This window comes from Diabrotica virgifera, chromosome 2 (assembly GCF_917563875.1).
Source record: "Diabrotica virgifera virgifera chromosome 2, PGI_DIABVI_V3a".
In the NCBI taxonomy this organism is placed as follows: domain Eukaryota; kingdom Metazoa; phylum Arthropoda; class Insecta; order Coleoptera; family Chrysomelidae; genus Diabrotica; species Diabrotica virgifera.
The window spans coordinates 274,896,693-274,924,465 of record NC_065444.1 but is presented as its reverse complement, the minus strand read 5'-3'; the positions used below and the strand labels follow the sequence as shown (position 1 = coordinate 274,924,465).

At 32.9% G+C, this 27,773-nt stretch overlaps 1 protein-coding gene across 1 annotated transcript; it reads left to right on the top strand.

The window, feature by feature from the left end:
* Positions 1-282: 282 nt before the first annotated feature.
* LOC126879885 (odorant receptor Or1-like) lies at positions 283-27,773 on the top strand. The gene is made up of 6 exons (XM_050643219.1): positions 283-747; positions 16,157-16,340; positions 21,835-21,934; positions 22,010-22,114; positions 25,532-25,687; positions 27,655-27,773. Exons 1-6 carry the CDS (start codon positions 306-308, stop codon positions 27,718-27,720), a joined length of 1,053 nt encoding a protein of 350 aa, XP_050499176.1. The 5' UTR covers positions 283-305; the 3' UTR covers positions 27,721-27,773.

Genomic DNA, 27,773 nt, shown 5'->3' with positions numbered 1-27,773 from the left:
TTTTTTGTTACCGGAATAATATCACACGACGTCAATACATGTACGTACAAACTGATGCAAGAATCTTGAAAATCGGAATACAAATAATAAAGTTATAGATTCTCAAACTTAATCAAAATGTTGGGTGGCGGAAATTTGTTCCAGTGAGTGTATAAAAAATTTTCAGATATGTACCTGAACTAGTCCCAAAAGAAATGTTATTTTTCCGAGGTAATCCTAATTTATGATTAAATACCATTTGAGTCGTTTATACACCTGGATTTTAACATATTTGCATTTTAGGGTTTTTCTTTGGAGGCATCGTAATGGCGGAGTTAGCCAATCTATACTTCAGTGTTGGTGATTTGCGTGAAATGATGAAGGGCCTTTTCCTGACATTGACAAATCTGGTATCGATCATAAAATTTTACACGATCTGGAAAAATCAGAATTCACTGCTCAACTTGACCGCAAAAATCAATAGAAAAGAATTTCAGCCAAAGTCCGAGAAACAAAAAAAGTTTCTCAGGAAATACGTTAAGCTTTCTAAAATGATGTCCATTGGGTTGTATGCGGGGTGTACAATGACCTGCAGCTTTTGGGGTGTGTATCCCTACACCGATGAAAATGGGCCGTTTTTACCAATTGCTGCGTACATTCCCATCAACACTACAGATTCCACGACGTTTGGATTTGTCTATGCATACGAAATTATTGCCACGTTAATTGGAGGATACACTGATCTAAGCTCTGACTGTTTAATCGCAAGTAAGTCAATATTTACTGCATTCTGGTTTAACTATTTAGTTAATTGATGTGACTACGCATTAGATCTTGTGCCCACCATTTAAAAAAACATTACCACCCTCATGAGAGTTTTCTTATTCATGAGAGTTTTCTAGAGTCTCTTATGATTATATATTGTAAAATACGGAGATATGGGATGCAGCCAGAAAGCAGTTTATTAACGAAAAGTCTTGGATTTAAAATATTGTTTATTATATTTTTATTTCAATTATTCTAATTGTTTAAAAGGTAGTAAACTTTGCATCTGGGGCTTTTCGTTGTTTTCCTCGTAATACGAGAGATGTCGCTGAATTGCGTCTCAGAGGTGGGTTCATTGCATTGCGATGGTTTGCCTTAAATTGGCAGAATTGTTTGTATTTCCTTCAGAGTTGAGACTTCTGAGCTTCACCGATGAGGCATAAGGATGCTGAAATAGCTATATGGAGATGGTGGTCCAACTCTGAATCAAATATAAACAAAACCTGCCTTGATATTTTTTATCTTTTTCATTTTTACTCAGTTTGAGTATTTAGAAACTGTCTTTCGGTCCTTTTCCTTGACGAAGGGAAGGTAAATGCGTGGCCTAAGCGTCCTCTATTTGCTTTCTCCTACTTTCATCGTCTCTTGTGATTATATATTGTAAAATCCGGAGATATGGGATGCAGCCAGAAAGCAGTTTATTAACGAAAAGTCTTGGATTTAAAATATTGTTTATTATATTTTTATTTCAATTATTCTAATTGTTTAAAAGGTAGTAAACTTTGCATCTGGGGCTTTTCGTTGTTTTCCTCGTAATACGAGAGATATCGCTGAATTGCGTCTCAGAGGTGTGTTCATTGCATTGCAATGGTTTGCCTTAAATTGGCAGAATTGTTTGTATTTCCTTCAGAGTTGAGACTTCTCAGCTTCACCGATGAGGCATAAGGATGCTGAAATAGCTATATGGAGATGGTGGTCCAACTCTGAATCAAATATAAACAAAAACTGCCTTGATTTTTTTTATCTTTTTCTTATTCCGTTATTCATGTCGAGTCGGACAAATTTTCTATTTCGGAAGTTTTCGGTAAGTCGGCATTTCGTAAATAGGATAGAGGTTTCTAAACTTTTTTTAGAAACCTCTTAGAAACGTCCAAATCGGATGTCGTTGTCAAAATACAAAATATTAATAAATTAAACAAAAGTTTTGCTTAGTAAAAAATTCTTCTAATAATCTATCTAACCTGACTCATTTATATCGGCAATTCAGACATGTATTATACATTTTAAAGTAAAAGACTTTAAAATGATATTGCCAATATTAATGCGTTGCGTTCCTGGGATGACTTTACGGAAAGATAGTTCATTCGATTACATAAAATCAACCACAACTCAAGAATATCCGTCACAAAAAAATTATAGCATGTGATCTGTCAAAAAGACAACCACATGCAACGGTGACAGTAAAATTATCGTGTTAGAAATTCCATAGTAAAATCATTTTCTTAGTTAAATTGTGGCTTATTTCCCATTTAGAATAGTTATTGACAAAAATGCCACAAGGAAATAGATTCAAAACAACGTTTATATCATCATCATAATGGCATCGACACTCCTAGCGGAGTGACTACCGCCCTCTTTGGGCTCTTCCGATTCGTTTGTCGCGGTGAATCAATCCGCATTAACATTTTCGTTTTACAATTGGTTGTGTGACTTGGCATCTTCTACAATTTTCCTCCATTCGTTCCTGTTTTTGCTTCTGGTTACCCATTCTCTGACTCCCATCTTCTTAAGGTCCTCGACTATCTGGTTCTCCCATCTAGTTTTGGGTCTTCCTCGTGGTCTGCTTGATACAGGTCTCCATTTGGAAATTGTCTTGATGACGTCTTCTGGATTTCTCCTTTCTATATGTTCCATCCATCTGAGTCTCTGTGCCTTGATTAATCTGACGATGTCTTCTCCTTTCAGAAGTTCTCTTACTTCGTGGTTCATGAGTTTTCTAAATTCATTATTACCTAAATTTAGTGGTCCTGCTATCCACCGAATTATTTTCTTTTCTAGGATCCTCAATCTTTCTTCCTCTTTCTGTGTCAGACACATTACTTCAGCACCATATGTGACTACTGGTCTAATTGCTGCTTTGTAGATTTTCAGTTTTGTATTCTGAGTTAGCTTCTTATCTTTGAGGAAGTTACTGTATTTCCAGTAGGTTCTGTTTCCTGCCTGGATTCTTTCATTAATTCTGATACTTCTATCATTAGTTCCATTAACTGAGACTCCAAGATATTTAAAATGTTCTACCTTTTCAAATTCATATTCACCGATATTTAAGCTTATCATATTAACTGGGTTTTTTCTTGAGCATATTAGGTATTTTGTTTTGTTTTGATTTATTTCGATGCTTCTTTGCATAACTTCTTGAATACTTCCTTTAAACTGTTTAGGTTTCTGCTAATTAATGCTATGTCGTCAGCATACGCCACAAGTTGCGACGTCGATGTTACAATCGTAGCTTTTATTTCTGTAGTTCTTATTGTTCCTTCTATAGCGACATTAAATAGTGACGTTGATAGAGAGTCGCCTTGTCGTACTCCACTTGCTATTTCTATATTTTTGGTGAACCCCTTATCTGTAATTCATTCTGCAGTCGATCCTTTCATTGTCATTTACGTAAGCTTTATAAGTTTCATTGGTATATCTAGGTTTTTCATGTTTTCTATTAGGTCGGGTCTTGTTAAGCTGTCAAAGGCTTGCTTGAAGTTTATGAAAAGGATGTGTAAGTTGATATCATGTTCGTAACATTTCTCAATTGACTGTGTGATTATGTGAACTGCGTCTATGGTTGACCTTCCCTCCCTAAATCCGTGCTGGTAGTCTCCTATTTTAGTTTCGATGTGTTTTGAGAGTTTTTGTCTGATTAATGATGTCAATATTTTGTAGCAGCTGTTTAACAGTGTTACTCCTCTATAGTTGTTACATTTTGTGGTGTCTCCTTTCTTAAGAATCGGAAATATCCATCCAGTTTTCCATTCTTCGGGCATTCTTTCTTCTTCCCAAATCATTATTATTAGGTCGTATATTTTCCGTTGTAGTTTTTCTCCGCCTCGTTTTATTAGCTCATTTGGGATTTCGTCTGGGCCTGCTGCTCTTTTTTATTTTAGATTTCTTATCACATGTAAAAAGTCCTCATATGACGGCTTTTCGATTTAGATTTCACCATCAAGGTCTGTTTCTTCTGTATATTCGAGAGAACTTTCTCTCGCCTTAAATAACTCTTCGTAGTATTTCTCCCATATGTTGGCATCAATCTTAACTGTGGGTTTCTTCTTGTTTTGTGATTTTATATATTTGTAAAGCTTTACATTACTCTTGCTATTTACTTCCAACTCTTCTATAACTTCATCAATCCATATCTTTTTTTTATTTGTACAGCATTTGTCTGAGCCTTTCTTTTTTCTCCTATACTCTTCCAGATCTTCTTCTCTACCTGTCTTCAGCCATTTCTTTCGGGCTAGGTTTTTTCCCTGGTTGCTGTTTCGCAGTCTTCGTCATACCATTCTTTTTGCCTTTTTATTTCTTTGTATCCTATAACTTTTTCTGCTGCTATCGAAATGTGGCCTTTTATTTCTTTCCAGGTTTCTTCTATATTATAGGGTTCGAAACTTTTAAATTTGCTTCTAACTCTTTAGAATAATCTTTCTGAACAGTATCCGAATCTAGTTTCCTTACGTTAAAATTTTTTCTTTTCGTGAATTTTTTGTGTCTTTAATTACTTTTATTTCCATATTTCCTATTACTAGGAAGTGGTCAGAATCTGCATTTGCACCACGATACGACCTGGCATCTTGAATTGTTCTCCTCCACTTTTTTGAAATTAAAATATGATCGATTTGATTACCCTCCTTTGATCCTGATATTAGCCATGTTACCTTATGTTCTTTTTTGTGTTTGAAGTGTGTGCTTAGGTTACAAAGCATTCTCCCATTATTATTCGTAGTTGTGTGGAGAGTTTCCTTACCAGCTACGTCCTTATTTATATTTTCCTTTCCTATCATTGCGTTGAAATCACCTAGTAAAATTAATATGTCATTCTTGGGTATATTTTCATATATCTCTTCGAGTTTCTCGTAAAAATCGTTTTTGTCTTCCTCATTCGCATTCTCGGTGGGAAGGTATTAATGAATGTTAAATTAGATTGCTTGTTCTTTATTCTGACATAAGATAACAACGTTTATATATTGGTTATAAAAGTTTTGGGTTCGTAAAACTAATTTTTTTAGATATTTATCTTTCAGCTTTCGTTTTATCAATCCAGTTGTGCTGTCTTGACAATTGCTGATGAGTGGTACACCTTTGTACCACTCTTTGTACATATCTCTTTCTCTCTCTATCTCTCTCTTTCTCTCTCTCTACTAGCTAATAGACCCTGTGTGTAATCAATTCGCATTTAACAGTTTCTAAGTACCCTACAAATTTTGATGTAATTGTCGTTGATAGTAATGAGTCTTCACCCTAAATCGTTGAATTCTTTGAGGGTATTTCTTGAATCTTCAATTGAGCAGCGAGTAATCTTTTAATACTTTGAGGGATTTCTTAAATTGCCTATAAAATCCCCATGTATTTTAAATAGAAAGAAAATAATTGCGTGTCTAGTATATTCGTATTGAACTAATGCATGTTAATAATAGCCTTTGATTACCAAGATTATTAATGAATTTTTAAAATCCTAATTTATCCCAACTAGACCAATCAAATATATTTTTTCCTTTTGTGCGCCATTTTAATAAACAAACATTAAAAAATGGTGTAAACTGTTCAGTATATGTGAGTACATAATACCTAGATTACAGAGTAATGGTCAAAATTTACAATCCGTTTAAAGGCTTTAATTAACCGATGCATTGATGTTGTTTGTTTTTTTAACAGGAGAACAATTGAAATGAGAATAAACTGTGGATGTATATATAGTTAATGTGCTAAAAAATTATCCGCTGTTGTTGAGAGTGTATAGTAGACGAAAATTCGAAATCTAAACAAAAATTTAAAAAGATTTATAAAAAAAATGTTTGTTAATTAAAAGTTAAAGTTTTTTAAATACATCTGTTGGTTTTATTTTTACTAGTCTTTGAAAATAGTCGCAAGATAAACAGGTTTTGAACGTATTTTGAGTTTCGACTATGATTCTAGAACCTTATACTAGAATCACAATAAAGACGCACTAGAAATAAACAAACCAAGACACGTTCAATGTTACTAGGAGCACTCCCGAATCATTATTTACAATGTATAAACTTTGTAAATCATGATTTGAGGTTTAGAATGTATATATATATATATATATATATATATATATATATATATATATATATATATATATATATATATATATATATATATATACCGGGTGTCCACTTATATTTTCCCCATTTTAACTGCCTATAACTTCTAAACGGTTCAAGATAGAAATATGCGGTTTTCGCTGAAATGTTTTATTTTAGTAAAAGTTTTGTCTGAATGGATTGAATTTTTTATATCGCTTTCAAATACGAAATAAAAAAGGGCAAATTTTTGAAAAAAACTTTGTTGACTTTTTTTTTTAATGGAACACCCAGTATATTTTTTTGTAAATTGAAAGAAAGGTCATTTACCTATCCAGCGATATAAAGTTTTTCAAAATCGGTTGTCAAATCATTGAGTAATTAATTTTTAAAATGAGGGGTGCAACGTGGATATCACATACCTAAATAACATAACTGAGCAAAATGATATTATGTTATGTGATTTCCACATTGCATCTCTCATTTTAAAAATGAATTGCTCAGTCATTTGGTAACCGATTTTAAAATTTTTTATATCGCTGGATAGGTAAATGACCGTTTTTTCAAGACATAAAAAAATACACTGGGTATTTTAATAAAAAAAAAGTCAACAACGTTTTTTTTTTCAAAAATCCGCCATTTTTTATTTAAAAGCGATACAAAATATGGTCATTTACCTAAAAACTTGAAAAAAACGGTCATTTATCTATCCAGTGATATAAAAATTTTTAAAATCGGTTGACAAATGACTGAGCAATTAATTTTTAAAATGAGAGATGCAATGTGGAAATCACATAACTTAGTTATGTTATTTAGGTATGTGATATCCACGTTGCACCTCTCATTTTAAAAATTAATTACTCAGTGATTTGACAACCGACTTTGAAAAACTTTATATCGCTAGATAGGTGAATGACCTTTCTATTAATTTACAAAAGAATATACTGGGTGTTCCATTAAAAAAAAGTCAACAAAGTTTTTTTCAAAAATCCGCCATTTTTTATTTCGTATTTGAAAGCGACATAAAAATTCCATCCATTCAGACAAAACTTTTACTAAAATAAAAGATTTCAGTGAAAACCGCATATTTCTATCTTGAGCCATTTAGAAGTTATAGGTAGTTGAAATGGGGGAAAATATAAGTGGACACCCGGTATTGTAAATCATGATATGAGAGTGCTGCTCGTAACATTCAACGTGTCTGTTACGGTTTTTCTTTAAACCTCCACAATTTATTCATGTATGTTAAACTGAAAGATATTTAAATACTTTAAACCCCCCAGGTTACGCCTATGGTAGTTACTATAAAATGGTTGGTGCGCTTGCAAAATGGGTCTTTGAGTTGTTTTAGGAATGTCTGAGAACACAGAACTATGTGTGTCTTTTTCTGGCTCACGGTCTTTGTGTAGGTTCCTGTCGCGTAACTGAGTCAACCATGGTTTACTTCGATGTTCGTTTGGGGATCGAATGACATGGAGTTAAGACGGATAACATCCGGTCTGTCCATCTTGGTCAATTTTGGTTCTTGCCTTGACAGTGCTGGGCTATTTTAAGTGTTAGAAATTTTACAATATTCCACTTTTATCCGCCATAAAATCGCAAGGTTTTACGATAAACCATCTTCGAAAGGCATGTGCTAATGACGGATTTACATGTGGTAGTTGATTCTGGTTACACTAAATGCTGGTTACTAGCTACTAGATACTAGGCGTGTTGGACAGCCACTAGTCCCCAAGGTGTGTCCTCAAGAACTTGGCCTTACAAGGAGAGAAAATACACTGTCAGTAGGGACTATACAAGATAGTAGAAATACTAGAGGCTATAGCTTAGTAATAGCTTTAAAGATATTTACCTGTGATGGTATGTGGCCACAAGAGAAGTTTGGTAAGATGTCTTTCATCAAATGCTGACAATGGTGGGAAAGCGTGCCCCAAGCTGAGATTATGTCACCAAAACTTTTCATCCGCTCACAAATATAACATCGCCTCACAAATCCGTCATTAGCACATGCCTTTCGACGATGGTTTATCGTAAAACCTTGCGATTATGGCGGATGAAAATGGAATATTGTAAAATTCCTAACACTTACAATAGCCCAGCACTGTCAAGACAAGAACCAAAATTGACCAAGATGGACAGACCGGATGTCATCCGTCTTACGTCAATGTCATTCGATCCCCAAACGAACATCGAAGTACACCATGGGTGACTCAGTTAGGTACGCGACAAGAACCTACACAAAGACCGTGAGCCAGAAAAAGACACACACAATTCTGTGTTCTCAGACATACCTAAAACAACTCAACAGACCCATTTTTCAAACGAACCAACCATTTTATAGTAACTACCATAGGCGTAACCAGGGGGGTTTAAAGTATTTAAATATCTTTCAGTTTAACATACATGAATAAATTGTGGAGGTTAAAAAAACCGTAACATGTCTTGGTTTATTTATTTCTAGTGCATCTTTATTGTGATTTTAGTATAGTAATCTTGAATTCAAAATAATCAGAAGCTGGGAAATCAGGAAATGGGAGGAAACGACGAGAGGTATAGATTTCAAAATATCAAGTAGGAAAGCACGGAGCCTCCTAAATAAATTAAGCAGCTCCAACCACGCGACTCGTAAACAGCAGGAAGTTACAGCGGACCAAATAGCTGCAAAGGTTGTAAAGCAACTTTTCAAAGCCTCAAAACTTAAAGAACACCACACGGAAATTAAAAAATCACTAAGAAATCTTCACTAACTAAATAATCGGTGCCCACCCTGAATACTTCAAACCAAGTCCAAGTCATATATATAATAACTAATAGATTAGGCAAGGTATGGGCCGATCTGTGAATCGAGGTGTAATGCCCATGTTAAGGATTGAGTGGTCTAGCCATCTTAACTTTGTCTCTTACATGCGCGAGATCGCTTGGTTAAAAGAGATAGACAGACCACCGATCGACTGGTTCCGCGTTACGCTTTTTGTCTCAGTATGCCTTGTCTACCCTTAATATGTCCATCGTCCAAGTACACAAATATCTACCGGTCTACTACTTTGAAATTCATGTGCTTAGATTATTATTTGCCTTGTTTTTCAGTGTTGATCTGAAGTTTAAAGCGCTGTTTCACATTATAAGAATTTCGACCGTGCGATGCTTGAAACATTCTGTGAAGGGAGAAAGATTCTCAAGCCACTATGTAGATTTTAACCATCGCACGGTCGCAATTCTTATGTGAAACATCGCTAATTCTTTGCTTATCTGACTTAGCCGTTCGGTGATGGTAGTCATTTCGGGTGGGTTAATTTAGGGATCACAATTTTAGTTCCACTAAGTATATGGGGTTTAACTTGTAAGCAATTTTTGTATTATTTCGTGTTATTTATTTTAAAAAATGTTAAAATATTTTGGATAGTTTGCTATATTCACACTCTATTGATTTTTATTTCTTAAACAAAACCATTTAGAAAAATTTTATTTGAATTTTATAATGTAGGTAATAATTTTTACTATTTTTTTTTTCAACTTTTCAAAATCTATTTTGTATAATTTACTATTCTTATTGGGAAATAAATAATATTCTAAATGTATTTTGATAACGACATCCGAAGTGGAAGTCGAAAGTTTTCTGAATTTTCAAGTTAAATTGTGGCTTATTTCCCAATTAGAATAGTAAATTACATAAATGGCACAAATAAATAGCTTCAGAATTAACAATATATATTTTAAACAAACTCTAACATGAAGTAAAACCACTTCTATGTAATAGGTATAATTTACTCGAGAAAATTATACCTATTACATAGAAATCGTTTTACTTAATTAAATTGTACCTATTACATAGAAGTGGTTTTACTTCATGTCAGAGTTTGTTTAACTATATGGTATACAGCCAACCCAGGGAACTACCCCATTTTAGAATATCTATTTTGTTTATTAATCAAACAAATTTTATTCTATTCTATGTTTCTAAAAGTCTTTGTACATTTTTTATTAAGATAATACCAAGCGACACTCTCATGTTGTTGTGCTCCTCAAGTATATCTGCTTTATTAATATCTGCATTATTCTCTAGCTGGGATTCCCCTATCTTAAATTGAATTCAATTTAGTTACCCTCTTTTGCTGCTTTCTGGCTTTATTGAAAATCAGAACTGGAATTATAATACAGCGAAAATTGCCAGCATATGAGTCAATTAGATGTCGATGACAACATGACAGGAATTAATATATTGGTATACAACGTTCACTTCGAAAAATTCAAAATTTAAAAAGAACATTTTTTAATTATGTTTACGTTTCAAATCAGAATATCTTTGACTTTGACTATTAAGTATCGGGTGTCCCAATAAGAAGGGCTTTCGGCCATATCTCAGGAACCGTTTATAGTACAGCTTTGAGAAAAAAAATTTTATAACAAAAGTTGTCTCGGGAAAAGCCTGGAAATTATTTTCATAATTGTAGGGCCACCGCTAGAGGGCATAATTGAATATCAAAAATTAAAAAATCTAAATTTACCAAAATTTGCCTAATGAAAGTGCACTGTAAATCCGATCATCGTATTCTTCATAAAATTCTGCGCATATTTGATTTCACAAGTTTAAGTCTACCTTTGCAAATAAGAGGCAGGGGTGAGTGGGAACCTTGTTATGAAAAAATGGCTGTAAGTCCGCTTCTTCTAAATCGAATTTTACAAACTTGGTCTTGTTGGAAACAAATCTTTTTCGTCAATGTGAGAGTTATAACTTCGAACCAGCTTAATAAGTGTTATGCCCGATAGGAGGCGGTATTTAATTTTTTTCAGAAATCTAGTTTTCTTTTGAAAAATATGAGATACAAGAATGCATTTTTAATCCTGTATTATAAAATTAGATTAAATAAGCAATAGAATAGCGAAAACCGCATGTCAAACCTTTCTTATATCTTGAGATATCTTAAGAAACGTGTAAATTTTAAAAATAACTGTTACCGTTACCGGTAAACTAAGTTAAGGAAAAGTAGTGTGCTATGGAAAATACAAAAAAACATTTTCCAGATGTTAACGTATATAAATATAATTAATTAAAACAACAATAAGACAAACAACACAAAATATAACAAAGAATTAAACACAGCTATTTAGTGACGACCTAAATGTTCAAATTGTTGCCCATCATTTTCGATGCAAGCATTTACTATATTACTCGAGAAAACATTTCGAGAGCAGAAATTGAGACTGCTGTTCAATCTACTCTAGAAAGAGTAAATGCTTGCATCGAAAATAATGGGCAACAATTTGAACATTTAGGTCATCACTAAATAGTTGTTTTTATTTCTTTGTTATATTTTATAGTGTTGTTTGTCTTATTGCTGCTTTAATTAATAGGGCTTTTCAGCGCTTCTCATTTGTTTCGAGGCGCTGTCATAATATCGTATAATTCGTGTATAATAATAATGTACCACATATGACAGAGGTTCGAAATAAACGGAAAGCCCTGATATCTGGAAAATGTTCCTTTGTTTTTCCATAGCACACAACTTTTCCTTAACTTTATTTACCGGTGACAGTAACAGTTACGTTTTTAAATTTACACGTTTCGTAAGATATCTCGAGATAGAAAAAAGGTATCAACATGCGGTTTTCGCTATTCCGTAATTTGGTCTAATTTTCTAATATAGTATTAAAATGCATACTTATATTTAATATTTTCCAAAGAAAACTAGATTTCTGAAAAAAATAAGTAACGCCACCTAGCGGGCACATTATATAGTAAGCTGGTTTGAAATTATATTTTTTACATTGACGAAAAAGAGCTGTTTTTAACAAGACCAAGTTTGCAAAATTCGATTTAACAGAAGCGGACTTATAGCCATTTTTTCATAACAAGGTTCCCACTCACCCCCACCTTTTATTTGCAAAGGTAGACTTAAACTTTTGAAATCAAATATGCGCAGAAATTTATGAAGAATAGATGATTGGATTTCCAGTGCACTTTTATTAGGCAAATTATGTAAAATTTAGATTTTTTAATTTTTGATATTCAATTACGCCCTCTAGCGGTGAACCTACAATTATGAAACTAATTTCCAGGCTTTTCCCGAGACAACTTTTGTTTTAATTTTTTTTTCTCAAAGCTGTACTATAAACGGTTCCTGAGATATGGCCGAGAGCCATTCTTATTGGGACACCCGGTACATTCTAGAGTCCTTTCGAATTTTAAATATTCTTTAATTTTATAACTAATGGATTATTAATTGTACATCTCTTTTATCTAGAAATCTATGTTTATTAATAGCCGGTTATTTTTTTCCTAAAAATGATTTCCGGATTGGAATTCAAAACGTCAAAATTTAGTGGTTTAATTCCATACAGAATATTATTGTACTTAAACAAGTCACAAAAAAACAGTTTCAGAACCTCCTTTTATAGAGTTTGTAATCGCATCATGCTACGCTGTGCGGTATTTTTTTAATTAATTTAATCCTTTGCGCCCTTCTTTGTCGGAGGATATAATTAAGATGCTTTTATTTTTCTTAGTGTCTAGCGTTACTTTTACAATAGTTTACGGCTTCACCACAGGTCAAACTCTCTAAAAAACTTCGCTTGAAACGAGCCTTTGAGTCGGTTTCCCAATGTGTTCTAAAAGCCATGTAGTTTTTTGGTGTATTGACTTAGAGAAGCTGGAGTGTTGTGCTTTTAAATGACCGCCAAATTTTTTATTTGTATAGTCATCGAGCGAGAGCAAATTAAATTTAATGAGATTCTTAGGAAGACCAAGTGCACATTGACAAGATTTCTGTCAAATTCTTCACTTAATAGACGGTCGACGTACTTTTCCATCTCTTTTTGACATCCTTTTCGTGAATTGGTATTTTGTTATTTTCATCTCGGATACATCCAATTTGATTAAAATCATTTTTTTTTGGCTCTCTGTTTGGCTATTTCATATATCTTTGTTTCGCCTTCCCTAGTACCAAGTTCATCGTATAAATTTGTATACTCTTCTGCTTTAGCTTTTGCTACTTTCGCTTCCTTTTTGGCGACCGACCGTGTAGTTTTGATCTGTGCCTGACCTATTTTGTTGCCACTTTTTATGTAAATTTCTCTTTTCTTTTATTTTTTATTGTACTACGTTTGACCATCACCAAGTTTCTTTATACTTAAACTTCTTTCTTAATGTTTTCCCAAGTAATTCAATAGCAGTTTCTATTTTATTTATTTCAGATATTTCATTATTATTATTATCATCAAAAAAGAATAGAAACCTATTACCTACAGTACATCACCATGCCTTCCTTGAGTGGAAGTTTAAAAAAAAATTATGAAGGTTAAATCATTTTGTCTTTTAATAAATGTGTCTCTATTTTGGGAGCACATTTTAATAATTAAGTATTATCAATAGAATTTTATAAGAGACGTAGCTTTTTCAGATCAATTTGTTTTTTAAATAATAAAAAAATATAAAAAAAAAATATTTTTAAGAAACGCTTTTCTTTAGTTACGAGTGACTAAAATTAAACATATAAAAAATCAACTAAAAAGCAAAAAAAAAAAAAAAAAAAAAATCTAACACATTCGTCAAAGAAAAGCGTGGCGCATCTTCATCGAATATACGGCTTTCGCACCACGCTTTTCTTTAACGAATGTGTTAGATTTTTTCAATTATTTTTATTTTTTGCTATTTAGTTGATTTTTTTATAAATTTAGTCACTCGTAACTAAAGAAAAGCGTTTCTAAAAAATATTTTTTTATTTTTTACTTTTTATTCTAACACTTTTCAAACATTAAAATATATCGTCATGTTTATTAAAATATGTATAAAGCATATGATGTACAAACATGAAAAGTAGTCGAAATCGGCAAAAAATTTAAAACTTTATTGTTTATTTATGAAGCATAACGTAAACAATTAACGTAAAAAGTGAAATTATGTATAGTTCATATAATTAGCTACAATCTCTAAAAGTTTCAAGTTTCTTCATTGTAAAAAACAAGAGAATTTTAGTATTTTCCGGTAAAATCGTTTTTTTTTTTGTTAAACAATTAATAAACAAAAAAAAAATTATTGACTATTTGTGTATTGTTCCCGCGAATGCATATGTCTGCAAATTTTCATTAATTTGCATTGAAGAAAAGTCAGTCAAATTAAAGTCTAAAGATTTGATGCAAACTATTGAAGTAAATAATAGTTATTTTCCTAACAAGTGTAGAAAGTCATACTTTTCCGCACGCGACTGCAGTTTGCCGAACGACGCGAAGCGGGAGTTCGGCAACCATTCGAGTGCGGAAAAGAGACTTTCTGCAAGCGTTAGGAACAATATTTTTTCTATGAGTCTTTAAAAAATGACCAAATCTTAATCAATTAATTTAATTAATATGAAAATTTTTTGCTCAATTAGAAATCCAATGAAATCAATTAATTTGTGATGATCTGATTGAATACAACCAATAAAACCAACATTATACTGAAAACAGATCCCATGGGCTGTTTTCACTCAATCATGTAGCTATGGATACCTACATTTCGTTTCATTTCGATTTTGACATTTCAAATATTCAATATTTCAAAATGTCACGATTTTAGGTCTGGATCCCGCCTATGAAAAAAAAGTTGATTAATAGCAAGCTGAAAATTTGTTAATAGCTTAAGGGTGTCTAGTCGGACAAACTTTGATATATGGGAACACTGGAACAGGGGAAGTTTTAATTGTGGAACAGGTTAAAAATTTGGAACGGTCAGGCCACGAAAACTGCACATGTATTTTGTCCGACAGAACAGACAAACTCTCCGAACAGAGGTTAAACTCTCATGCAAAAATCAGACTGCTATTTATCACCAAATGGGCGTTTTAATGAGTGGAACATGTAGAATATGTCAAATGACAGGAATTATAACAGGTGATAAATAGCAATCTGATTTTTGCATGAGAGTTTAATCTCTATTAGGAGAGTTTAAGTCTATTCTGTCGGACAAAATAAATGTGCCGTTTTCGTGGTCTGACCGTTCCAAATTTTTAACCTGTTCCACAATTAAAACTTCCCCTGTTCCAGTGTTCCCATATATCAAAGATTATCCGACTAGACACCCTTAAGCTATTAACAAATTTTCAGCTTGCTATTAATCAACTTTTTTTTCATACGCGGGATCCAGACCTATTTGGTTGTAATACTGATGAGAATATTAATGAAATTATCGAATCAAATATACCAAAGAATACTGTTTACAGTAAAAAATAACAATCCCAACTCAATAAAACCGTACTTGAACATTGACGAAGAACATCATAATAAAATTATTAACAGCATGCGTAGTGGAAATACATCTTCATCAGTTATAGAAACTAACATGTCTGGATCTTCATTAAATTTTTCTAATTGTTCCTTTGTTAATTGCACATTTAAATAAATTGTTTCTGCTCTGTATTTTTTTTTCATAACCAGCAAAAAATTTTCTATCCGAATAACCCTCGAACATTGATAAATGCTCAAAAATTTTTTAACAACTTTCTCAAGCTTGTTGCTTACAGGCAACAGACCTCCGCCTACGGCGTCGATCTGTTTCCAAGCAACAAGCTTTCGAAATCTGTTATAAAATTTTTTCGAACAATTATCAATGTCCTTGGGTTATTACTACTGAAAATACATACACAAATTGATTCTTTGACAAGGATGTCAAAACCAAAGTTTCAGCATAATTCGTTAGCATGACGACGATCTTGGTTTCCATGACGACGATTCAAAACCACTGTTATTGTTCACTGATTTGACTTTCGAATATTATGTCAAAATTATTTTATTTCATCGAATTTTTGGGTTAATTTCATTAAAACATGAACACAATAAGATATATTTGAAATAAATTAGTAAATAATATCTAAATATTAGTTTATTGCATGTATTATAATTACTTTAAGGCCATATTAATATATCTAAATTAACACGCGTGCGGAAAAGTAAAACTTTCTAAACTAAAATGCGTGCGCGAAAGTAGACATTTTTGCACGCTCGTAGAAAAAAGCGTTTAATAATAATAAACCAGACAAAATAGTTAAACCTGATTTTGTAACTTTATTTTCTGAATTAATTTTTAGAAATTATTATTCACTTGCTAAAAATAATATATATTGTAGGTTTAATAATGGTTGTATGCGGACAGCTAAATATTCTAAACGACTCATTAGTAAATATTACCAAAATGGCTAATCAAGAATTAAAGGAAATAGGATGCTATAATACTCGACATATGCAAAAAAAGCAACAAATTATAAACCAAAAGCTTAAGGAATGTGTCAAGCATCATAAAGCTATTTTGGAGTAAGTATAATATACTAATTTATTGAAAATAAATAGAAGCTCTTTAAGTCTGTGTCATTATAATTTTCTAGCCACTAAAACTTTTGGTAAGAAACACTCACCGGCACAAAATTCCGCCACCCAAACTTTTTAATTAAGTTTGACAATGACTTTATTATTTGTACTCCGATTTTCAAGATTCTTGCATCAGTTTGTAGGTACATATATTGATGTCGTTTTTTATAGTTCCGGCAACAAAAAATTTTTGCTTAGATGGCATTATACGGGGTTGGATGGAAACGTTGTATTTTCTCTTGACTTTAAAAAATTCTGTGGAAAAATTTTGAGGGCTGATTTTGTTTCATAGCCCTTTTGTATTATCTTGGAAATATCACTAAGGTTTTGTTTTTTGAATTATCCAAATATCTCTGTTCTTTTAAAAGCTGTAAATAAAAACACTGCTTTGAAGGTTATTTTAATTAAAAATATTAAACTCGCTAAAATTAACAGAACAAAACAAAATTAACAACAAAACCAAACAATTTAATAGCGGGTATGTCCATCTTTTGCAGCAACGACTGCTCGCAATTTGTTTGGCATCGAATAAAGATGTGTTATCCTTGCCTCGGGAATAGCCCGATATTCCTCTACCAGGGCCATAACTGTACCAAATTTTCTGGAGGCCTAGGATGACGGCGAATAGCTCTTTTTAATTCATCCCATAAATACTCAATAGGATTGAGATCTGGGCTGCGTGCGGGCCATTCTAATCTTAGGATTGTTTGGCATCGAATAAAGATGTGTTATCCTTGCCTCGGGAATAGCCCGATATTCCTCTACCAGGGCCATAACTGTACCAAATTTTCTGGAGGTCTAGGATAACGGCGAATAGCTCTTTTTAATTCATCCCATAAATACTCAATAGGATTGAAATCTGGGCTGCATGTGGGCCATTATAATCTTATCAATCCAACCTCTATTTTATGAGTCAATCAGTGTTTTTATTTACAAAAAATGGTACAGTTCTTACAAGAAAAGAGATATTAGGATAATTCAAAACACAAAATTTTAGTGATGCCTCCGAAATAATATGACAGGACTATGAAACAAAACCAGCCCTTCCATTTTTCCACGGAATGTTTTAAAGTTAGGAGGAAATACAATACTTCTATTCACCCCCGTATAATGCAATGCAAGCAAAATTTTTGTGTTACTGGAATAATACCAAACGATACCAATGCATGTACCTATAAACTGGTGCAAGAATCTTGAAAATCGGAGTACAAATAATAAAGTTATAAATTATCAAACTTAATCCAAAATTTTTGGTGGCTGAATTTTGTGCCGGTGAGTGTATTTTGTAGGTTGTCGCAATTACTTAGAGTACGTCTCATTTCCATCACCCACTATAATTAAAAATATCTGGGTGTAGTTCTGTTAAAACTGCATGAAATCATTGGTGTAAATCGCCCGTTCGGAAGAAGAATGACATAACCACAAATTTTGTCAATTCCTGTTTATTGCGTAATTAACTTCTAAAATGCTCTGTACAAATGATACAAAAATGACAGAACTTTAACTCTGTGCTGAAACACTACAGGGTAGTTGCGTCGTTATTGAAATACGCACTCTTTTAGACCGCATTTCAGAAAAACAATGACGCAACTGTAGACAGGATTGAAAATGGGGGGATTAAATCACGATAATGAAATTCGAACCAATAGTGTAAAAATAAAGGCCATCGTTGTAAGAATAACCGCTATAATAAATATTTAAAAATGGTTTCTTCGTACAGAATAATAATTCTAAGATGAAGAATGACGCAACTGTAGAAATGGTTTAAATGGGAAGATTAAATTAAGATATTAAACTTCGAACCAATAGGGATGAAAATAAAAACAATCGTGTAAGAATAAATGCCATATCGATGCTCCTGGACGATTATTCTTCTTTTAATCTCAAATATTTAAAAATCGTTTTTCTGCTTTCCTGAAGAAATTTGCTTTTTGCAGTTACGCCATTCTTCTTTTGGACCGGCGACATAATGTTTTTAAGCATCCATCAAGAAATTGCATCCATCAAGTATCCATCAAGAAGTTGTTTCAATTATTAATTAGTTTACTATTTACTTATTAATTTGGCTAAAGGTATAAGTAATCGAACCACATGTAATTTCTCAGTTTGTTGTCTCGTAATAGCCGCTGACATTAGTTTGTAAGATTTTAAGTAGTGAAAAAACCCACAAACTGTGATAAGTTTATTTATTCCGTCTTAATTCATTTAAACACGATATTAGAAGATTTTTCTTTTCTCTTCTCAGAGTCCTTTTTCAATTCATGGCTAATTACTGAAATAATTATAAATTATTTTTCTAGATTTTACATTCAAGAATCCTGGCTACGAGAATAGACACCTTTCAGTTCAAGATCCTCTAAGATTTTTGCCCCCTTGCAATATGAGAGGCAGATTTTTGTGTTTGAATTAAAGAAGATGATCCATTTGATATTTACTAAAAAGTTTGTGGCTTTGTAATGATATGACACCACAGCGGGCGATGGACCGGTCGACCAGAAACGATCGTAGGAGTATCCGAGTTAAAGCATCCCCTCTTCATACTACCGCTGGGAGAAACCGAAGGAGAGGGTATCGAGAGCATATTTAAGACGAGCAAGGAGAATGAGAAAATCAGTTGCTAACATGTTGAATTAGCAATATCTGGATGGCAAAGATGCGGCGTTCTTTGAGCCGGTACTTTGCCTAGGTGGGCTCCTCAGTACTGACGTGGCGTCTTACCGAGACCGTTACCGAAGTGGGCGGTAGTAACGATAAACGAGTGACTGCATGTCTCTGTTCAACCTCATCATTCTCTTTGCCTTATCCCTATGCGGGGTCGGCTTCCCTAATTGCATTTCTCCACACAACTCTATCTTGGGTCATAGCAATGTTAATCCCCTTTACCAACATGTCCTGCCTTATCGTCTCCCCCAGGTCTTCTTTGGTCTTCCTCTCCTACTCCTTCTAGGAATCTGCACTTCAGCTATTCTTCGTATTGGGTGATTAGCGTCTCGACGTTGAACATGACCAAACCATCTTAACCTATGCTCTCTCATTTTGGCATCACTTGGTGCCACACCTAGACTTCCCCTAATATACTTATTTCTAATTTTATCCTTCTTTGTCACTCCACTCATCCATCTAAGCATCCTTATTTCCGCCACATTTTTCTGTCATACAACACACCACTCGCTTCTTTCCACTTCATCCATCCAGCCCTAATTCTACTGCATGCATCTCCATATATTTCTCCATTACTCTGTAATACCGACCCTAGGTACTTAAAACTATTGCTTTTCACAATCATTTCACCATCCAAAGGTACCATTTTATTTGTAGTAACTCCATCTTTAAATGAACACTGCAAATACTCTGTTTTTGTCCTACTAAGTTTTAAGCCTTTTACTTGCCTGCAAAGGTAAAACAGTATATGTGAAAAAAGTGAGTTTTGAGATAAATGACTTTTTGTTCTTTTGTTGTACCGTTTTGTCATTTACAAGTGAAATTTGGAATATAAAAAAAGCATATGTATAGTATGTGGAAAATATGTATAGTTTTTTCAAATGTGCTTGTAAAATGACATATACTGTTTTACATTTTTCCAGTATACCCAAAGAGTATATAAAAGACTTTATACGTATATACCGTCGGGGGAGATAAAAATTCCCATTGGTCATACTATGGTAAAAGAGTATATGAAATGTTTATACTATTTTACCATTGTAATTGGGACACCGTTTTTATGAAATATGTTACCGTATAACAGCATATACCACATATATCCTGTTTTACCAGTAGAGTTTCAAAAAATAGATATAACATAATACCAGGGATAAGCAGTGTATGATGATGTATATTATTCTGCCTTTGTAGAGTTTGTCGAATATACTGTTTTACCATAGCAGAGACGCAAGTACACGTACTCATATACTGTTTTACCAGTGTCACATTTTGAAAACTAAATGAGATAGAAATAAACTAAAAATTGCATAAGAAAGAGCGGAAAAAATTACCCAGTTTTGGCGGCAAATTCAAAAATCGATTTTTTTCACATATACTGTTTTACCTTGGCAGGCAGCGTGTCTCCACTGTTCCAGTTTTTGTTCTAAGTATCTTTCACTATTTCTTATTAACCTCGCTGCATTGAATTGAAATGCGGTGTCTCCGGGTCCGAATGCATGGCTATGTTGATTTAACGTAGCGAGATTGTTATTGTATATATTGTGTTGTTTATCGTATCATTTTAATATTACCATTATGTTCAGATGACAGTACTGAGTATAATATTGCTTTTCCTTTGAGGAAGATAGAATTATATTTTATTTTATTTATTTAGAACCGTATCCCAGGCAACCAAGTGACGTCATATAACGTTGAGGAAACGTCAGTTTTTGGTTGAATATAACACGTGTTTGAACATTACGTCATATAGACGTCTTTTGTAGGTGATTTTAAATACGTAAGATTAATGACGTTAAAATTACGTTTAAAAAACGTTTTAATTTCAGACAGCCTAAGTCTGACGTCACAAAATTGGGAGGAGCTTGCTTGCTTGTATTGACTCTAAACAATTTCGTTTAGGTATAGATAACGCTAAATGTTCATAAGAAATTTCTCATTTATTGTTTACGTGGTTTGTGTCCTGTGTGATAAAATAAGACTTTTCATTTAGATATTTAGTTGAAGAAACGTGTAAATTAAGATATTTTTATGTGTTTTTGCTCAGTGAGTTAGTTTAATGCAGTAATTCTTCTTGACAACTATTTGAGGTTATGTTTATTTGTTTTTAATTAAGCGTTAAATGAAGATATTAAGACAGCGTTAAATTAAGATATTAGTATGCTGGCTATTAGTTTCATATATGTTGTTTCAGTTTTGACACAGTAAGTAGGTATATAACTAGTGAAAATTCTATAATGTGAGGGCTGGTACAATCAGGCAGAATCAATGATGCTTCAAGCCTAGCTCACAAGCGATCTTAAACAAGTGGTAGTACTTATATCTTCGACACATGGGACGTAGGCCTATAGGTTTTATGTTATGTACCTATTTTTTATACTATTTTGAAACATCTGAAAGAGGTCACTTTTTGAAAGTATTAAAGACGTGGTTTTACCGACGTGAAAAAAACGTAGATACGATTACGTTTTAAAATTGTCACAATTATGACGTCAAATCGATGAGACAAATACACGTGATTTTCAACGTCAGTACTACGTCATAGAAACACGTCAATTGATCATTTTTATGACGTGTTATCTACGTTATAAAAACGTCGTTTGGTTGCCTGGGATATAAATATCTTTAATATATTTACTTTGTTTTTAACCCGTGTTTTACTGAGTCTGTCGTCCTGAAAGAGCTACCCGTTACAGCTTAATCCCATATAAACATAATATTAAAATTTGACATGCCACTAGAGCAGTTTTAGAACCTTAGCAATAAATAATTTTAATTTTAGATTTGCTGAAGAAATAACATCCCTATTCGCAACCAGCCTATTTTTTCAATTTCTTGTTAGCGTATTTGTCTTCTGCGCTACGTTCTTTGAGATGACTATGGTAATTATCATTACAAATTGTTTTGACAAAATATGTAGAACAGATTTCCCCTTAAAGCCAAAATATATGTTTAAGGTACGAGTTACGAGCGTACGATTTTTTTCGATGGCACTTTACCAGTACTGCATGCTTCTGGAAATATTCCCTTCTTGTTATTTTGGTAACGAAGTTATTTTAGAGGTACGTATCTTTTGTTATAGAGATATTTAATTTTTATCTTATCTTTTGTTATAGAAATTAAGGTGAATTAGTTTTCTCAAAAGGTCACTTTTTGAAATCCGATAAAAACTGATAAGTCTAAGATCCCACTTCAAAATCACTAAGTTTATAACGTAGTTCATTAAAATACATTTTATATAGGGTGTCCCAAAAGTAGTGGAACGGTCGAATATCTCGCGAACTAAACATCGAATCTAAAACTGAAAAATACGTGTTCAATCATTTTCAAAAATCTATCCAATGACACCAAACACCAACCCCCACTACACCCCCTGGAGGTGGGGTGGGGGGTAACTTTAAAATCTCAAATGGAAACCACTAGATTTTCTTGCAGATTTGGATTCGTTACGTAAAAGTAAGCAACTTTTATTCAAGGCATTTTTTCGAACTGTGGATAAATGGCGCTATAATTGGGAAAAACGATTTATTCTGATACCATAGGTAAATTATAGAAACGGTTTAATATCTCGAGAAATACACTTCCACATGAGAAACCAAAAAAACAGGTTTTTAATATTTTTCGAAAACCTATCGATAAACACCAAAAATGACCCTCCAACCCACCCCCTGGAGACGGGTTGGGGCTAAATTTAAAATCTTAAATAGCAACCCCCACTTTTTATTGCAGATTCGAATTCATCGCATTCATTGCAGAATTGTCATGAAAAATTAAGCTACATTTATTCGAAACATTTTTTAAAATTGCTGATAGATGGCGCTAATAAATCGTATTTTCCAATTAAAGCGCCATCTATCAACAATTCTAAAAAATGTTTCGAATAAATGTTGCTTAGTTTTTCATGACGAATCCGAATCTGTAATAAAAAGTGTGGGTTGCTATTTAAGATTTTAAAGTTACCCCCCACCCCACCTCCAGGGGGTGGGTTGGAGGGTCATGTTTAGCGTTATTCAATAGGTTTTCGAAAAGTATTAAAAACCTTTCTTTTGGTTTCCCATTTGGAAGTGTATTTCTCGAGATATTAGACCGTTTCTATAATTTACCTATGGTATCAGGACCAATCGTTTTTCTCAATTATAGCGCCATCTATCCACAGTTCGAAAAAAGTCTTGAATAAAAGTTGCTTACTTTTACGTAACGAATCCAAATTTGCAAGAAAACCTAGGGGTTTCCATTTGAGATTTTAAAGTTACCCTCCACCCCACCTCCAGGGGGTGTAGTGGGGGTTGGTGTTTGGTGTCATTGGATAGATTTTTGAAAATGATTGAACACGTATTTTTCATTTTTTTGATCCGATGTTTAGTTCGCGAGATATTCGACCGTTCCACTACTTTTGGGACACTCTGTATAAATTTAAGAATAGGAGAATACATTGATAACATGTGGCCAGTCAAAAAGTAGACGTAAATAGTTTTATCGCCAACCGTCACTAAAGTCATTCATTATTGTACTCATTTGACGCCATTTGCGGCAGTAAAGTAACACTTTATTGTACTGAAAGGAGAATTTTACTTTACCTGCCATGATTAATCAAATTAACCGAGATTGAATGTAAGTGGTCGATGGCAGTAATCGAATTGCGAGTATTTGAGTGAACTTAAAATTTATTTACTTTAATTATTAAAAATATTGTACACAATGGCGATATTATCAATTAAGATTATGTCAAAAAGGAAAATTCTGTAGTATTTTGTAATTATATTCATATAAAATTAATTAAAACTTTACCGATTTAGTAATTATTCAATATTGATAACTATCGATTAAAAATCGAAAGCGGCCATCTTGCAAAAGTTATCTGTCATCACTGTCATGAAATTATTCTGACGTCTAAAATTTAAAAAGTTTTTAAATTGTAAATTGTAAGAAAGTGTTAAAACCAATATCAAATTGTTGGCGATAAAATTTTGTATGCACCACGTCAGTAAAAACTCTTTATCGAACTTGTCTGTTATTCGCCTCGCTCGCTATGCTCGCTCTGCTCATAATATCAGACTCGTTCCATAAAGAGTAACTTTACTGATTTGGTACATAAATAACCATTAATTAAATTAATAGTAATTTACTTTTGACAAGAAATTTTGTTTATGACGTAGATGCATATTTTTTATACAAATGAAAGCTAATTTTTTTCCAATCCGATAGTAATCTAAGGTTGCCTGTGAAAAAATTGCTGCAAATTAGGGTTACCAGCTGTTAAAATCGCGCGTTATCAGATATAAAGTAATTAACTATTTAGATGGGAAATAAGCCACAATTTAGGTTTTTTCCTGGGTTTCCCTCGTGATTTACTATGGAATCTCTAACGCGAGAATTTTACTGTCACCGTTGCATTTGGTTGTCGTTTTAAAGACAGATCACATGCTATGATTTTTTTGTTGTGGCAGATATTCTTGAGTTGGGGTTGATTTCATGTAATCGAATGAACTAACTATCTTTCAATAAAGTCGTCCCAGGAACGCAACTCGTAAATATTGGCAATATCATTTTAAAGTCTTCTACTTTAAAATGTATAAGATAGTATGTCTGAACTGCCTATATAAATGAGTCAGATTAAATAAATTATTAAAAGAATTTTTTACTAGGCAACAAAATTTTTGTTTAATTTAGTAGTATTTTGTATTTTGGCAACGACACCAGATTTGCGCGTCGAAACATTAATAAAATTATTTTTTCAATGTAATTGTCGCTTATTTCCCATCTAAATAGTTAATTATAAAAATTCCACAAGGAAGTAGCTTCAGAACAACACAGAGATAAAGTGAAAGAAACCTAGTGTGTAACGCCACTGGTTTGACAAGATTGACTAGGTTTGATGACGAATGCGAGTTATTAAAGTAGTTATCTTGTCAAACCAGTGGCTTTGTGCGCTAGATCTTTCATTGGATGTCTAATGCCTTGCATTTTTAACAATTGGCAACTCTATAATGCCGCTATTTTTTTTAGGGGCAACCATATTTATATCATAATAATAATAATTAGCTTTAATTTGGTACAAAAACATACATCTACCTCATAAACGAAAATAAGTTAATTACTGTTGATTTGATTAAAACTATTTGTGTCCACTTTTTGACTGGCAATCTCTTAGCAGTTTATTCTCCTTTTTTTACAAATAAAAATGCAATTTTAATTAATTGCATTGTGAGTGTAATAATGTTGCAATGGGATCTCGTACTGGATGTATTTATGAGTAAACAAGTTAATATTCACTCACTAGATTAAAAAAAATTGCGGCGTTTGAAAAATATCATGATTCAAGAAAAACAAAACGTAATCAACAAACTTGTCGTTGCTAGAGAAAAACTTATATTGCTTCCCTGCATATTAAGTTGGGACTTAAGTTTAAAAACTTAAATTAGACTAGTTAAATAATTAAATCTCTTAAAGTTAAATTTGTTTAATTATTTAAATTTTAGAGCAGAAAATTGACGAGTTCCGCATATCACAGTGATTGGTTAAACTACAACGTTAAAGTTAGGAAGAATTTAATATTTTTTATGACGAGGACGCAAAAGATTACAAAAATAACCGCTGGAGGATTTTTCACGCTATCCTTGGATACTTTTATAAAAGTAAGTTAAACATTTAAGCTGTATAAGAAAATTATTCTCGTTAGATTTTGTAATTTTATTTTTAATTCTCTCTCGTCGCATAATGAAATTTATCTTTTCCTTTACAAAAAAATATATTTTACACAGTATAGGAAAGAATTTAATGTAGGTATGCGCATTGAATGGTAGTAACAGAGAGAAACGTATTTAAAATGATTTAGAAGATATAAGAGGGGGTTTATTGTAAAGAGGCCGAAATCATTAGACCGAAAGCAGTAGACCGAACCCATTAGACCGAAAAGCACTTTACCGAAACCTCACTAGACCGAACAGTAGGAGACCGAAAAGCAGGAGACCGAAAAGCATTGGGTACATAATACAGGGTGCTTGGATAACATAATGGTTGTTGTCATAATCATTAAATTCAAATTAGAAGCAAATAAAATTTACCCTTAATTTCTTTTTTTGTCGCAGTAAAAGAAATAAGACAAAATGTAATTAAAACTAAATCTTATTTGGATGGTTATTAAAAACAGTTCAAAAGGTGTTAACGTCACTCTACCCTTAATTTATTTTTACCTTCACTAATTTGTCTCTTCTTCTTCTTTTAGTGCCTATTTGTTTAGAATATTGGCGATCATTCTGGCTATAATTATTTTATTAGCTGATGCTTTAAATAGATTAGTTGTTGTTGTGGAGAACCATTTCCTCAGGTTCTTTAACCATGATATTCTTCTTCTCCCAATTCCTCGCTTTCCAAATACTTTACCTTGAAGGATTACCTTCAGTAATCTGTATTTAGTGCCGTTTCTTATTATGTGTCCGAGATATTCTGACTTTCTCCTTTTAATGGTATACATCACGTCTCTTTCTTTGCCCACTCTTCGTAATACGGTCTCGTTGGTTATCTTGTCCGTCCATGATATACTTAGGATTCGCCTGTATAGCCACATCTCGAAGGCTTCAAGTTTTTTCTCCATTGCTACAGTGAGTGTCCAGGATTCAACTCCGTAATACAATATTGAGAAGATATAACATCGTAGGAGCCTTATTTTTATCTCCAGATTAAGGTTGAGGCTTTTAAAGAGTCTGGCCATGTTATTGAATTCACTCCTAGCCTTCTCTATTCTACATTTTATTTCTTGTCAGTGATCCCCACTAATTTGTTTAACAGATGAAAATTATTTCACATCAGACTGTACAGAGTAACAATTTACACAGTCTATATTATATAAAATAATACAAAAAAAAATACAATAAACAAATAAAGAGATATACAATATCTTAGCATAATTAACTGCATTATTTTTTAATTTATGTACCATTTCGGTCTAATGCTGTTCGGTCTAGTAAGGTTTCGGTAAAACGCTTTTCGATCCAATGAGTTCGGTCTACTGATTTCGGTTTAATGAATTCGGTCTAATTGTCTTGTACCATAAGAGGGCAGGGCCACCAAACCAATTCGGCTTTCGGACAGTTCTAATGTCGTTTTCTGATTCTCGTTTCTTTTTCGGTCTGCTTCTCCTGTGTCCTTAAGTTTTTGTACCTATTTATTTTTGTCCTAGTACTTTGTTTATGCATTGTCCTAAATACCTCGATCTTCTCATCTATTTATTTAGCACTCTTAGTCAAATCAGTGATTTCTCTCTCAGCTTTGGGATATTCTCAATATGTTGTCGGCTTCTAATAATTATTCTAAAGCCTCCTTTCAGTTATTTTACATTTACGTGCTGGACTGGTTGACTGTTAAGATTTATTCTAGGCTATCTTTTATACACGATTGAAACTGTTTCTGAACAGAAACAAAGAGATATAATAAATTACAGGCTTTGACCTATTGGCCTAGAGGACAAGAGGTGAAGCATCAGTTATAGCCACCATTTTGGTAATGATTTCGATCCATATATTTTAATTTATAATAGTACGAATTTATATTCCTTGAGTATATTATTTTATTATTGTATAATATGGCTATTTATATTTTGTAGATTCTTAAATCATCTTGGTCATACGTAGCCGTATTGATTCAAGTCCAGAATAAACAGAACAAGTAATTGCTAGTCCGAATTGTATTGGGGGATCAAGTAGTTATATTTAATTGCAAGCA